This window comes from Loxodonta africana, chromosome 2 (genome assembly GCF_030014295.1).
Source record: "Loxodonta africana isolate mLoxAfr1 chromosome 2, mLoxAfr1.hap2, whole genome shotgun sequence".
NCBI classification, from domain to species: Eukaryota; Metazoa; Chordata; class Mammalia; order Proboscidea; family Elephantidae; genus Loxodonta; species Loxodonta africana.
In genome coordinates, this window is record NC_087343.1 from 84353188 (window position 1) to 84368818 (window position 15631).

At 36.4% G+C, this 15631-nt stretch overlaps 1 protein-coding gene across 5 annotated transcripts in view; it reads left to right on the plus strand.

Annotated features, from left to right (window-relative positions):
- The first annotated feature begins 154 nt into the window (after positions 1–154).
- TENT2 (terminal nucleotidyltransferase 2) overlaps positions 155–15631 on the plus strand; it is a 49274-nt gene continuing 33797 nt past the window's right edge. For 4 of the 5 annotated variants that reach the window (XM_010588239.3, XM_023545582.2, XM_010588240.3 and 1 more), the window contains exons 1-5: positions 220–265; positions 514–578; positions 8472–8648; positions 8851–8940; positions 10537–10774. In XM_010588239.3, the coding sequence (XP_010586541.1) occupies positions 8509–8648; positions 8851–8940; positions 10537–10774 (468 nt within the window). In that variant the 5' untranslated portion in view covers positions 220–265; positions 514–578; positions 8472–8508. Of the gene's footprint in view, positions 266–513; positions 579–8471; positions 8649–8850; positions 8941–10536; positions 10775–15631 lie in introns of all 5 variants that reach the window. The other variant, XM_003408113.4, reaches the window with a different exon arrangement.

Here is a 15631-nt window from a genome sequence, read left to right on the forward strand (position 1 = left end):
TTTTGGTCTTCGGCCTGTTGCCACCGCCCCCAACCTCCCACACCCTTGTCGGCCCTGCCTTTCCCTGTCTCGCCCCTCCCTTGGCAGACGTGCCCGGGGCTTTGATCGCAAGCCGAAGTCGGGCCTAGGCTTCCCGCGGGCCACTACCTTCTTTGGCTTGGGCGAAAGCTACGACCAAGCGCTGCCGGCAGTCGCCGCTCGGGCCTTGGAGTTCCTGGGCGGGCAGCGCCGGTCGGCCCTGCTTAGCCCTTCCCCAAGGACACCTGTGAGTTTAGGCGCTTTCAGAGAGGGACGCGACAATGTAGGCCTAGTTCGGGGGTGGAGTGCGGGGAACTTTTTCTGAAACTGTAGTGTTTTGTTTGGAGTGGGAGGTTCCAGCAACAGTTTTAGATATCCTAGACTTGTTAGCTTCCCACAGGTTGATGAATTTTTTGGAGAATCTTTGGACCCCTTAGTTTTCTCACTCGTTTTCTCTATCTCGCACCCCCACTCCCTGCCCCGCTCTCCGTCCAGGACCCAAAGAGGAAGATTGTGTTGGCACCCTTGCATGGTGTTTCAAAGGGTGGTGAAGAACTAAGGTAAATACATAACAATTTTATAAGGCATTTGTCTTTAAGACTTTTAGTTAAATACACACGAAATTGCCTCAGTTCTTCACTTTAGAGGAGAATTCACAGGTCATAACTCTTGATAGTTGTTTACCCTCCCTTTCTCGTTCAGCCTTTTAAATAGTCTCTTCAGCTCTTTGTAGGTAAGAGCACGAGGGGCTTATGTGTCTGGTAACCCCTGGATGATCCAAGTTCCTTGTCTTGAATTATCCCTCTCAGCTCTTCGTTTAAAAATAACAGTTATTTAGATTGCGTATGCCAATAGGATAAACAGAAAAAAACAAAGAAAAGGTGGAACTCAAGCTAAATTGGCAACTTGGTAACAGATTTGTGGTGTACGATTTTGTAAGGAAAGAGATTATAAGCAAACACCAAGTTCGCTTGTATTACAGATAATGTACTATTTTAGTAAATACCATCATATCTTATGGCTCAGTATTACATGTACTGATTAACTCTTAATATGTATTAATTAATAGCTAATAATGGTAACAGTTTTTTTTGTTGGTGTCAATAGCCTGAATTTCATCCGATAAGGAAATATATAATGGACAAGCTTCATGTGAAACAAGCTGTTTATCAATTGTTTGGAACAATGTGACTAGATTATTTTTTTAATAGTTATATGGACTTTAATTCTTAATAAAAAGGAATGTTCAATTCACATCTTATAAGGAGATTTTGGCAATAGGTGAGCAGGATTTAAGAATTGAACTTTTTGCATTGTGGAGAAAAAAAGCGGGTTTAAGGGATCGAAGGCCTTTGGATAAAGTGAACATAACTTGTTTTAGCCAGTATAGTTCTGGTTTTTATACAAGATAGATTCCCAGTTTCTAGGCATCCCTGAAGAAGGAATTATGTAATCCTGGGTGTTCTCTAATTTGTTGGAGGAGAGTCAAATTTAGAAAAGAAATTTCAGGATGTAAATTATAGGACCAAGTACTGTTGTCACTAGGAGTTTCTTTGTAAACCACTTTGTTAGCCCCATGTTTCATGTATGGTTATTTACAAATAAACATGCATAATTTCCTGTTGGGTCAGCCTTACACAGGAAGCAGTCTTTAATGTTTGCCCCTTAAGGCAAAACACAGTGTATCAGTTTTACAAACAGTTAAAATTTTATCTAGATTATTTTATATTTCAGTACAGACTGAGAAACTGATAACTTTCAGGCTAAGGAAAATAGGATACTACCAATATCTGGGTTTTATTTATCTGTCATGAAATTTGTCCTACCTTTTACCACAGTTAATGTGGAAACGTGTTTTATATAAAATATTCTGTACGTAGTGAAGAAGCCTTTCATTCAGAATATAAAGACAACAAAGATTTAAAAAGCTGTGAAGATTCCCTTAATTATGATACGGTAATAATTTTTACTGGATTTTATTCTACGAAAAAAAAGATTCTGTTCAAAAAATGATTCTTTGTATTGTTATGATAGGTTATTATTTTGGTGTCATTTCTATTTTCATCAGAGTCAGTGTAGAAATATATGAGGAAAAAATGTATTAGAAAGGAATTGAAATTTATGGGCATTTGGCTGGAACATTCATGTGCCATTGGTTAAATTCCCTAAGAATGATCCTCCTCCCCACTTTGAAGGCTGGCCTGATTGGTTATGAGCCAGACTTGAGAGCCAAGGTTGACACTGAGGAAAATCTGACAGATATTTTGTTTTGGAGGAACTCTAAAAGCTTTGATGCTTATCTGCGAATTTGTGATAGGCTGAAGTAGGTTATTTGCCCTAGCATAAACTTCTGCCTGTGTAATTCTTCTCAGCTTTTAAGCCTGGAATAATTACTTACTAGCTTTGTAGAGTAGTTCTGGGCCATAAGACACCTTTTGACTTATTAATTTGAATCTGACTATGTAATGGGATCTAAATAAGGCGAGGTCTGGGCAATTATGTCATTTTGGGTCTCGAAATCTGATTACAAGTCCGAATACACATTTATTGGCCCTTACTTGGGTCCAGATGAAAAACTTAAGCGCATATTATTGTAGGTACAAATAATGTGTCTGGCATTTTAAGTATAAACTGATTAAATAAATCTGTAAAATAGAACATTTTAACTCTGATTTTTCTGAATACAAGTTTCTTCTTTGATCAGATCTGTAGTATCTGTATTCCAACAAAATTAAATATCATGCGGAACGCATTGTACTGAATTGTGTTTAATGTAATTTTCTCATAAATTCTGTGAAATTGCTATTATGTATTATGGGGAGTTGCATCAGGGAAACAATAAAGAAGGGCAAAAAAGAGAGTAAACCTGGGCATGGAATAGAAAAAGGCTTTAGTTGTTGGTCTTGAGTCTAGCAACCCACAATTACTGAGTGCGCTTTTAATGAAGGATTCCCTGAACTGCTGTTTGGCTCAGGGTATTTGTCCATTTAATCTGAGCAGTGAATATCAGGAAGTACAATTCAGGTTCTCTCTCTCTGTGTCTAATCAACATGAAATAAGGGCCTGACAAATTCTTGTTTTCTGGAGATGATAACTCGTCTCTGGTCCTAATTAGAGAGTAACAAAGTTGAGATCACATCTGATGGTGGCTTGGAGACCGTTGTCCACAATCTGTTATGAACCCTGGACTGGTAAATCTGACCAGCCTACAGATTTTAATCTCATAGAATTGAAGAAACAAGGAACAAAGTTTGTTTGAGTCATTTATTTGTTTCTTCCCAGATCTTTTTTTTTTTTCTCTTTTCCTGTTGTCTCCTGCCCCAGTTTTTCTAACCGTTCGGTCAGTCCACAGAGGCAACGACTTCAATTCTTTTAGCTGTGTTAGTGGTATTTTCTTCCTTAGTTCTAGAAAAATATGCTTTTATAGCTCATTGTTTTGATTTCTTGCTTCTGAAAATGAGGATTTACCACCTTTATTTACACTCATGTTATATTTTTGTTTAAATATAAATGTATGTTTATATAGACAGTTATAGAAGTATGTATATATAAGACATAGTATAATAAATATGTAATGTATAAAATAAATAAGGAGTCCTGGTGGTGCAGTGGTTAAGCTCTTGGCTGCTAACTGAAAGGTCAGTGGTTTGTATCCACCAGTCGATCTGTAGGAGAAAGATGTGGCAGTCTGCTTCTGTAAAGATTATAGCCTTGGAAACCCTATGGGGTAGTTCCACTCTATGCAGTAGTTTTGCTGTGAGTGGGAATCCACTCAATGGCAACAGATTATAAAATAAAATTTATAATAAATGATACATGATAAGTGTGTATCACAGTTTTTCTAAAGTTAAGTATATTCAATGTTTACATGATTGTATGAACCAAGTAGGTAACTACTGTGATTATATGTTCTTTTTTGTATGAGCATTGAGGGTGTTTTTTCTGTAGTTAGTAATTTCTTTCATTTTTAACTTCTGCTTTTTCTGTATGTCTGTAATTATTTCTGCTCTGTTAGCTGAACTCCTCTTTATGGTTCAATATGTCAGATAATCTTTCAGTTAATTTTTTTTTTTTTTCCCTTGGATCTCTTCTTCTTAAAGCCCCCCATCTTCCTGCTCTAACTGGAGGTGGTTGCTTCCCTTCAGCACCATCCTGGGAATTTTCGTTGTCTCTGTTCTGTGTTAAATTTCTCTTTTCATAGATGTCAGGTTTTATTTTTCTTTTTTGTTACTTTACATTTTAAAAATGTTTTTATTCCATGTCTTGATAGTACAGCTATAGAATAATAATAGCTTGAATAGCATTTCTCTCAGAAGCTTGAAGGCATTAGTGAACTGTCTGTGGTTTCCACTGTTGCTATTGAGAAATCCAAAGCCATTTTGGTTTTTAGATTCCTGTTTATGAGATTTGCCATCTTGTAGTTTTTTTAATGATAAAGTATATTTAACACAACATTTGCCAATTCAACATTTTTTACATGTCCAACTCAGTGACACTGATTACATAAATCATGTTGCACAAGTATCACTAGTGTTTCTTGGGAATATTTTATATCCTTTTCCCTTCATATTCTGAAATTTCACCATACTATGCGTTTCTGTATATCTTTTTTATTGTGCTCTGTAGTCACTGGGTCCTTTCAACCTGAGGATTGGTATCTGTCATGGATTGAATTGTGTCCCCCTCAAAACGTGACAACTTAGCTAGGTCATGATGCCCAGTATTGTGTGGTTATCTTCCATTTTGTGATCTGATGTAATTTTCCTGTGTGCTGTAAATCCTAATCTCTGCCGGTGGTTAATGAGGTAAGATTAGGTTATGTTAAGGAGGATTACTGTGGGATATAATACCCTTACTCAAATCACAGCTCTAATCCAATGTTAGGAGAGTTTCCCTAGGTGTGCCCTGCATCACTTTTTATCTTACAAGAGATAAAAAGAGGCAGAAGTGAGCAGAGAGAGAGCGGGACCTCATACCACGAAGAAAGAAGTGCTAGGAGTTCAGCGCGTCTTTTAGATGTGGGGTCCCTGTGCTGAGAAGCTCCTAGACCAGGGGAAGATTGATGACAAGGACCTTCCCCCAGACTGACAGAGAAAGCCCTCCTTTGTAGCTGGTGCCCTAAATTCAGACTTCTAGCCTCCTAATTTGTAAGAGAATAAATTTCTATTTATTTAAATTTCTCCACTTGTGTATTTCTGTTACAGCAGCACCGGAAAACTAAGACAGTATCCTTCAGTCCTAGACATTTCCTTATTTTATCTATTTGGTGGTTTCCTTCTCTGTTCTTTCTGGAACTTCTATTATAATACTGGATAGATGGACCATGTATTTTGACTCTCTTACATCTTCTTTCCTGTGGCCCTGCCTCCTTCCCCCAGCCAGTTTTTCCTTTCTGTTCTTTCTAAAAGATTTCCTCAATGTTACCTTTTAACGTTCTGTTGCATATTTCTGCTTTCAATTTTGTAATTCCCAAGAGCTCTTTCTGTTTTTAAAATAGCATTCTCTTGTTTCTTCCTAAATCTTTTTTAGTTCTGGTGATCCCTGTATGCCTGTTTTAAATGTTGTTGTTAGGTGCCGTCAAGTCAGTTCCAATTCATAGCCATCCTGTGCCCAACAGAACAAAACATTGCCTGGTCCTGCTCCATTCTTACATTCCTTGTTGTGTTTGAGCCCATTGTTGCAGCCACCATGTCCATCCATCTCGTTGAGGGTTTTCCTCTTTTTCACTGACCCTCTACCTTACTAAACATGATGTCCTTCTCCAGGGACTGGTCCTGATAATATGTCCAAAGTATGTGAGATGAAGTCTCACCATCTTCATTTCTAAGGAGCATTCTGGCTGTACTTCTTCCAAGACATTTATTTGTTCTTTTGGCAGTCCATGATGTATTCAGTATCCTTTGCCAGCATCATAATTCAAAGGCATCAATTCTTTGGTCTTTCTCATTCCTTGCACAGCTTTCACATGCATATGAAGCAATGGAAAATATCATGGCTTGGGTCAGGTGTACCTTAGTCCTCAAAGTGACATTTTTGCTTTTTAATACTTCAAAGAGGTCTTCTTTAGCAGATTTGCCCAATGCAACATGTTTGATTTCTTGACTGCTACTTCCATGGGCATTGATTTTGGATCCAAGTAAAATGAAATCCGTGACAACTTTAATATTTTCTGTGTTTATCATGATGTTGCTTATTGGTCCAGTTGTGAGGATTTTTTTTTTTCTGTCAAGGTGTGGTCCATACTGAAGACTGTAGTCTTTGATCTTCACCAGTAAGTGCTTCAAGTTCTCTTCACTTTCAGTAAGCAAAGTTGTGTCATCTGCAAATTGCAGGTTGTTAATGAGTCTTCTTCCAGTCCTGATACCCAGTTCTTCATGTAGTCCAGCTTCTTGGATCACTTGCCCAGCATACAGATTGAATAATTATGGTGAAAAGAGACAACCCTGACACGTACCTTTCTTGATTTTAAAACACGAAGTGTCCCCTTGTTCTGTTTGAATGAGTGCCTCTTGGTCTATGTACTGGTTCCTCATGAGCACAATTAAGTGTTCTGGAATTCCTGTTCTTCACAGTGTTATCCGTAATTTGTTATGATCCACACAGTCGAATGTCTTTGCATATGTTTAGTCAATAAAACATAAACATCTTTCTGGTATTTTCTGCTTTCAGCCAAGATCCGTTTGGTATCAGCAGTGATATCCCTCGCTTCATGTCCTCTTCTGAATTTGGCTTGAGTTTCTGGCAGTTCCTTGTCTATGTACTGCTGCAACTGTTTTTGAGTTTTCTTCAGCAAAATTTTACTTGTGTGTGATGTTAATGATATTGTTTGATAATTTCCACGTTCTGTTAGATCACCTTTTTTTGGAATGGGCTCAAATAAGTGTAAACCAAAAAAACCAAACCCAGTGCCGTCGAGTCGATTCCGACTCATAGCGACCCTATAGGACAGAGTAGAACTGCCCCGTAGAGTTTGCAAGGAGCACCTGGTGGATTCGAACTGCCGACCCTTTGGTTAGCAGCCGTAGCACTTAACCACTATGCCACCAAGGTTTCCCAAATAAGTGTGGGGTACTAGAAATCAAATTGGGCTCTATGTGCATGGGTGGGACCTGTCAACTCTTAGGCTTCATTGTAGATTGATTAGCCAGCTCCCTTGGCTTTTCCTTGGAAGACCCCCAACTTTTACTGTTACAGGTTATCTTGTTAATGTATAGCTTCTCTGTCAGTTTCTCCAGAGAAGAGTTTTCTAATTGGCTGCTTTGGGGAGGGATGTCAGTGTAGAGTGTGTGTGTGTGCGCGCGCGTGCGCGTGTGCGTGCGTGTGTGTAGAAATATAGATCTGACTGTCAGCTCTCTGTGAGTTTAGCATAGGCATTAAGTGGACTGAGGGTCCTATTGTTCAGTTTGTAGACTTTTACTCTTGTTTTCAGTTTGATACCTTCCTTACCCTTCATAAGTGTGTAGCCTCTCTCAATCGGTCATTGTAAAAGAATAATATCTAATCTCCTGCCTGGGCTAGTGAAAGGTCCTGGGGTTCTGATTGCTTTGTATATAGGTTTTCTCCAATTAATATGGAATAAACCCTCTGAATGATGGAAGTCCTTTATATAAGTTATTTAGACTTTGAGGGAAATCTTAGAATTTTATAAATAGTTGTTGGATAATACAGATTCCTTCCCGTGCTCAATCAGATCTTTAAGATCCAAATCCTAGGAATCAGGTTGTCATATAATGAGTTATACCTTTGAAAAAATTAGATTGAGGATAAATACAAGAATCTGTAGGATTTCATTAAGTATCTTTCTTGGGTACTTTCTTTTGTATTATCAGGGTATGTTGTGATAACTTGATTTTCCAGAAGACTTGCTGATATTAGGGAAAATATATCAGAAAATTAGAAACTTATATACATTTTACTACTATTTAAATAATAATACATGGTTAATCTAGATTTAAAATTAACTCATTAGTAAGTTTGTTACCTACAATGGAACTGAAGAGTTAAGAGGTCTTTAAAAATTTTTAAAGTTACTTTGTAAATGAAATTTGTTTCTTGGTAACTACCGGTAGTCCCTGACTTATGATGTATCTGAGTTATGACAAACCACATTTATGACTATTTTTTTTAACATCTTTTTGTTAGTAACGTGTACTGTATACAAGGTTGCGGCGAGTAATTTGCTGACGTTATCATTCTCAGATGTTTACTCCCAGATGTTCAATATTATGATTTACTGTTCAAAACACTGCCATATAGCAGGCAATAATGAGAACTTAAAAAAAAAAAAAAAAGATATTCAACTTACATCAGAACCAACTTATGATGGAGTCGTTGGAACAGAACCCTGTCGTAAGTCAGGGACTACGCGTAATTGTTTTAAATAGCAGATAATAGTTATAGAGCTAATGTCAAAGGTATAATAATTTAACATTGTTTTTTAAAATTTATTCTAGGTAGAAGAATACATGTTCACTTTTAGTGAACAAGAGCATGTTCCCAAACTCCTCAATTTTGGGTCGCCCTCCCTTCACTCCAAACCATCAACAACATAATAACTTCTTTACCTTGTCACCAGCTCTTTATTCACACCAGCAGCTTATAGATGCGCACTTCAACTTTCAGAATGCAGAGTAAGTATGGTGATGTTTTGGCACATATCACTTGTAAATTTCATCTTCTATTTGACATAAGCCCTTTCTGTATGAAACATTTGAAGGTAGAGAAAGTGTTATCATGTCTTGTTTTCTTTTGATCAGAGTAATACTTCATTTTTCTGGAACTGTTTTTTTTTTTATAGAAAAATATGTTATTGTTCTTTCTTATTTTTGGTAGGTTGTCTGGAGCTGTGTCATTACAGCAGTTGACATATGGAAATATCAGTTCCATACAGACCTCAACTTCTCCATTATTCCGAGGAAGGAAGTAAGTACTTCTCACTTAATTGTTTTAAAAGAAAATTTTGTGTTTTTGAGAACTGTGTAACGATGTCTCTCGGATTAAAATTGCATTGACACTATGCCCCAAATTTTGCTTTTCTAGGACCTATGCAGTCAGCCCAGGCATAAAATTTTAAAATTTTTATGTGATTTTTTAATTTTGAGGATTCTTTTGTTGATTTGTTCTTGCCATTATTATAAACTTTAGGTGGAATGAAGCTATATTTCTCCAGAAAACTACTTTTTACTTAAGATTTTAGGCTAAATTAGATGGGCTTCTTTCTAGTAAAGTTCACTGTGTTTTTCTTTTGATTTTATCTAAATCTTATTCAGGTAATGTTCCATTATAACAGATATTACAGTGAAAATTTCTACATGCGTAAAGTTTTCTATAGTTTAGTCAGGAGCCAGTTGATTTTAACCTATCTGATTAAAAGAAATTTATGTATTATAAAATAATTATAATGGACTTTACAGATGATTATTAAAATAAGATCTGGCAATATTTGCAGGATATTGCTATTTTTTTTTTATATTGCTATTACTTTAAAACCTATATAGTCCATAATTCTTATATGTAATTAAAAATAACACTGGCTGAGTATTATTGAACATGTTGTAGAGTGTCGTAAGGCCTTTATAAGTATTGACTTACTTTACCACACCTTAGGAGGTTATCCCTCTTCTGTTGAGGAGAAAGCTGAAGCACACAGAGGTTATGTAACTATTATTCTGCTAGAAATGGCATAGCTGGGATTTTAATCCAGGCGGTCTGCCTCTAGATTCCATGCTTATAAACACTGCAAGTTCTTCACAGTTGTCATTGTAGGATTTTGATAGTATCGACTTCATTCAGATTTTCTAAAAAAATTATCTTGATAGCCAATGTGTGAATCATGTGTGAAAATAAGTTCCATTAACTCATAGCTATATATATATTTTTAAAAATTAAAATTGGCATTCCCAGTAAATGATACTCAGCATATTGTTGTGTATTGTTGAGTCAGTTTTGACTCATAGTGACCCCATGTGACAGAGTGGAACTGCCTTGTAGGGTTGTTTAGGCTGTAATCTTTATAGGAGCAAGTTGCCAGGTCTTTCTCCCGTGGAGCCACTTGAACCTCCAACCTTTTGGTTAAAAGTAAATATCTCAGTTCAGTCTTTGCTATTTACGAACCAGAACAAGTGGATTCAGAGACCTCTTTTTTTTTTTTTTAAATATATTGTACTCAGCTCACCTAATCTTATCCTCCTAATCTTAGAGTTGGATCTTTTTGCTCTTAGTGATTCTATAAATAGAAGCTTTCCTACGAAGTTTTCACTGCTGAGATGAATTGCAGGAGATTAACCCAGTGTGTATATGTAGTTTGTTTTTTCTATATGCATTATTACCACTTACTTTTCGTAAGGTATTGAGAGACATTTATGCTGAAAAGAACTATGCAGAGCTAATAATGTGACCTTGCTAAAAGAGTCAGAATATTGCTGTTATCTGTTATGATATTTATATATTTTTAATTGTTTTCTATTTGAAACCATAAAGTTACATCTTTAATCACTAAGGTATACTGCTTGTTTTCAGGAGATTAAGTGATGAAAAACACCTTCCTTTTGACGGTAAACGGCAACGTTTCCATTCACCCCACCAAGAGCCAACTATAGTTAACCAGATAGTGCCTTTATCAGGTGAAAGAAGATACTCAGTGCCACCATTGTTTCATGCACACTTTGTGCCAGATATAGTCAGATGTATTCCACCTTTTCAAGAAATATCATTTTTAGAACCTAGAGAAATCACACTGCCAGAAGCCAAAGATAAGGTAATAATAATGTAGCTTTTAATTTTATCTTTCAGAAAATTCATGTAAATAACGTATTGAAAGTATCAGAAATACCTAATGTTTTATATTAAGTGGAACATGCCTTTTTTCAGTGTTTAAAGTGCTGTTCAACACAATTTTCTGTCGAAATATTACTTTGATTTTTGTTAGCTATTCTTTTATGGAAGTGCAGCTATCAGGAAATCAGATTTTCCTGGATTCACAAAAAACTGGGATTAGAGTGCCAAATAAGTTTTTCAGATGGTTATTATAATAAAGTGTTAAAAAATATCTTTCTTTATCTTGAGGTTTTTGAATGTGCAAAAAGTAGAGAAGCCAGGAGTCACTGAGAAAGTAATATATTCAAAGTGTTATAATCAAGGAAGATTTATCAAAAATATTTGTAAACAATATTTGAAAAAGTAGAATGAAACTAATTCTTGGAAAATGATATTGTCAGCATTGAGGAATAATATGTTATTTAACACCCAATATTAGAGCATATTCTCCCTCTCCATTATTAGTGAAACATTAAGAAAAAATACCTTAGGTAATTGAAAAGCATTTATAATATAATTGTCTACATTCTCCTGGATTGTTTATGGCTTACACTTGCCGTTTTTGCATTTTCAAAGCTGCCCTACTATTGGGAAATGGGACATTTGTAGGCTAAGGAGAAGGAGCCTTAATGGAGTGTAGTGATTTTATTATTATTTTTTTACTCATCTTTGGGTTCCCAGCAACTAGCACAGGTCTGAAACATATAAGTGTACAGACAGTGTTGGGTCAAAAAAGCTACACCTGCTTCATTGCTTTTTATTCTATATACCCTCGCCTCACTTATTGACATGGTTAGATTCCAAAGACCAGGTTGTTATATGAAATCAGTGTTAGGAGAAAGTGGAGGATGACTGCATCATTACATAACTGCCAAACCACAGAGAACCATGGCCCAACCAACGTGACACATAGCCTTAACTACTAAAGCCAGTGTTAACTCTCACCTCTTAGTATTCATTATGCCAGACGTACCTTGTTCATGCGCAAGTTAGTCAGATAGTAAATTTTTTTACTATTGTGATAAATGTGAAATTTTGGATAATGAGATAGTCGATAAGTGATGGGGTAATTCTTTTTTTTTTTAATTGATTTATAATTATACTATAAAACTCACCCTTTTAAAGTGTACAATTTAGTGGTTGTGTTAGTACATTCACAGAGTTGAACAACTATCACCACTATTCTAATTCCAAAACATTATCACCACCCCCAAAAGAAATTTTACTGTGTAGCAGCCATTCACCGTCTCTTCCCCCCTCACTCTCCTTGGCAACCAGTAATCTATTGTTTGTCTGTGGTTTTCTTATTATGAGTATTACATATAATCATATAATATGTGGCCTTTTGTGTCTGGCTTCTTTCACTTAGTGTACTGTTTTCAAGGTTCATTCATGTAGCATATATCAGTACTTAATTCCTTTATGTGGCTGAATAATATTTCATTGTATAGTTATGTTACATTTTGTGTATGAATTCATCAGTTGCTATTTGGGTTGTTTTAGTTTTTTACTGTTATGAATAATGCTGCTATGAACATCCAAATACAAGTTTTTGTGTGGACATATGCTTTTATTTTTCTTAGGTATAAACCTAGGAGTAGAATTGCTGGGTCATATGGTAACTCTGTGTTTAAGTTTTTGAAGAAGTTTTTTCCAAAGAGGCTGTGCCATTTTATATTCCCATCAGCATTGTGTAAGGTTCCAATTTCTCCACATCCTTGCTAAAACTTATTATTGTCTTTTTTGATTATAGCCATCTTAGTGGGGGTGAAGTGGTATCTCATTGTGGTTTTGATATGCATTTCCCTGATGGCTAATGATGTTGAACATCTTTTCATGTGCTTATTGGCCATTTGTATTTCTTTGTTGGAGAACTATTTATTCATATCCTTTGCCTTTTTTAAAGTTGGGTTGTCTTTTTAATTGTTGAGTTGTAAAAGTTCTCTATATGTTTTAGATACTAGACTCTTACCAGATACGTGATTTGCAGATTTTTCCTATTCTGTGAGCTGTCTTCACTTTCTTGAGGGTGTCCTTTGAAGCACAAAAGCTTTTAGTTTTGATGAAGTCCAGTTTATCTATTTTTCTTTGTTTGCTTGTTATTTATATATCATAACTAAGAAATCATTGCCTAATCTAAGATCATGAAGATCAATGCCTATGTGTTCTAGGAGTTTTGTTGTTTTAGCTCTTATATTTAGGTCTTTGATTCATTTTGAGTTAATCTTTATATATGGTGTAAAGTAAAGGTTGAACTTTATTCTTTTTGATCCAATTGTCCTGGCGTCATTTGTTGAAAAGACTGTTCCTTCTTCCTCTTGTCATCTTTGTCTTAATAAGAGGTGGGAGAAACATTCAGACAAAAGCAATGGGAGGGAGATTAAAAAAAAAAAAAAGTAAAACGAGAAAAGACTAACCTGGGATGTTTTGGTACCATTTCGTTTTCTCTTCTTTCTCCTTTCTTTGCTTTCTCATTTCAGAGAAATTCTTGTAGTGCTATAATGCAAAAGCACGTGGCATAAATCAAATCCGGCCAATTCTTTTAATGAATATATAAGAACCTTTTACTATATATGGGTTTTTAATGTGTATATACGTGTAGGCCTTTTCTAATTAACTTGTTGAAGGTCACAGCTAGTAAGTGGCACAACCAATATTTGACCCGTGTCTCTAATAAGAAAAGGAAGTTGAGATGCTTAAAATCAAGGGTAGGGAGATGACTTTCTTAGAATTGTCTTTAATATCAGGTAATCTGTGACAGTAGTAGTAGCGGATATTTGGCGAGTGTCTCTTTTTGTGGGAACGTACTCAACCAGTTTATATGGCTTACTTCTTTACCTCTGCTAGAATGTAAATTGAAGGGAGAGTTCAGCGTGAGATAAAAGCGGAGCAGTGGTTCACGGCCTTTTGCACAGTAGAATGCCATTTAAGGTTTTTAAGCAGAGGAATAGCACCGTCAGGTTTGTAATTTTAGGAAGAGAGTTCTTGCAGTATAGTGGAATTTGGTTTGGAATGAGGAAGACCTGGAAGAGGGTGATCACTTTGGAAGACTGTTAAATTCACCCAGATGAGAGATGCTGAAGCTTTCAGGTATAGCAAATGGTAGTGGAAAAGATGTGAAAGACAATACATAAGGAAAATGGATATAATGTGTGGAATAATTAGCTATGGGGGGGGGGGACATCAGTGATTCCAGTGGTTTGATTCTGGGCTACTAACAGATAACCCGTGGCTGTCGAGTCCATTCTGACTTGTAGTGACTGTATAGGACAGAGTAGAACTGCCAAAGGAGTGATTGGTGGATTTGAACTGCCAACCTTTTGGTTAACAGCTGGAGCTCTTAACCACTGTGCCATCAGGGCTAACAGGTAAGGAACCTAGATTTTGTGTGTGTAAGTCGATTGAGGAACTAGTCAAGAAACATAGAGACATTTGGAACTGGGGGAAAATTTGCTTTAACATTTGTGTTCTTGAGAAACCTCATGGTTTCCTTAGAAGCATATAGAGCTTTATGAGAAAATAGAGTTGGAGCAAACTACTCAAATCTAAATAATTTTGTAATCAGAACACTCTCAGGAATAATAATTGATACCTTGTAAGATAAAATTTTTTTTTGTTTTGTTTTAAGATAACTTGGACAGACCAGGCAGACACTTTAGAATGGGTGGATGCTGCTGGAGAGGATATTGGAAATACACAAAGTAGAAAGGACATGCTTGCCTGTGGTGAGCACTGAGACAGGGCAGTTGAAAGTGGAGCTCTGAGTCAGTGAGGCTGCTGTTAAGGTAGACGCAGAAGGAAGTGTACCAGCAGAGAGCAAGGCAAGGCTTGGAGTATGCTGTTTTTTGAGGAAGTCCTGGATGCATATGGTTATTTTTAGTTGTCTTAGATTTATAAGGACACCTGCTTGTGTAGCAGCCAAGCTGAAGGCTTTTTTCTTTCTTAAAAGGTTATAATTCCAACAATTTCAGGTGACATACAAATCAACACAACTTCTAAGTTAACACCATTCACTTATTTACCAATTGTGCATAAGGCGATTGGTATTATAGAAACATGTGCTGTAGCTTTACTGACTGTATTTGGGATTCAGAAGCAAGGTTAGGGTCAGAGATGTAGATCCTGAAGTCACCTGCAATGAAAGTGACGATTGAAACTTCTGGAGTAGATTACGTTTTGTATTTATTTAGCACTGGGTTTTTTTTTTTAATTTATTTAGCACTCAGCAAATATTTGTGAATGTTTACTTTGTGCTAGGCATGGGAGTTACAAGTAGTATGCTAGATATACATGGTCTCTTTACCATGGAACATACAGTAGAGTAAGAGGGAGAGCCATTAGAAAATAATCATGCAAATCACAGTTTTACTTAAACATTTATAAGAGCTAGAAGGAAAATTACAAGGTGCTGAGAGGACATATTTAGGGGCTCAGGGAAAGCCTAGAGAAGATAATGTTTGAGCTGAGATATGAAGGATGAGTAGGGGTTAACAATTCAAGAGTGGTGGGGTAGGGGGGAGATGCTTTGAGAGAGGGAAGAGCATGTATGAAGGCCCTAATGTGGAAAGGAACATAGGGTGTGCAAAGAACTAAAAGGAGGCCAAGGTAACTAGACCTTGGTGAATCAGGGGAGAGTGGCTGAACGTCTGGTTGGATAAGGAGGAAAGGGATACATCATGCAGCATTTTGTAAGCCATTCTTTTCTTTAGCCTAAGCACAGTGGTAAACTGTTTAGAATTGTTTTTTAAGCAGGGAAGGGAAATAAGTTAAAAAGAATCCTGAATGCACTATTGAGAGC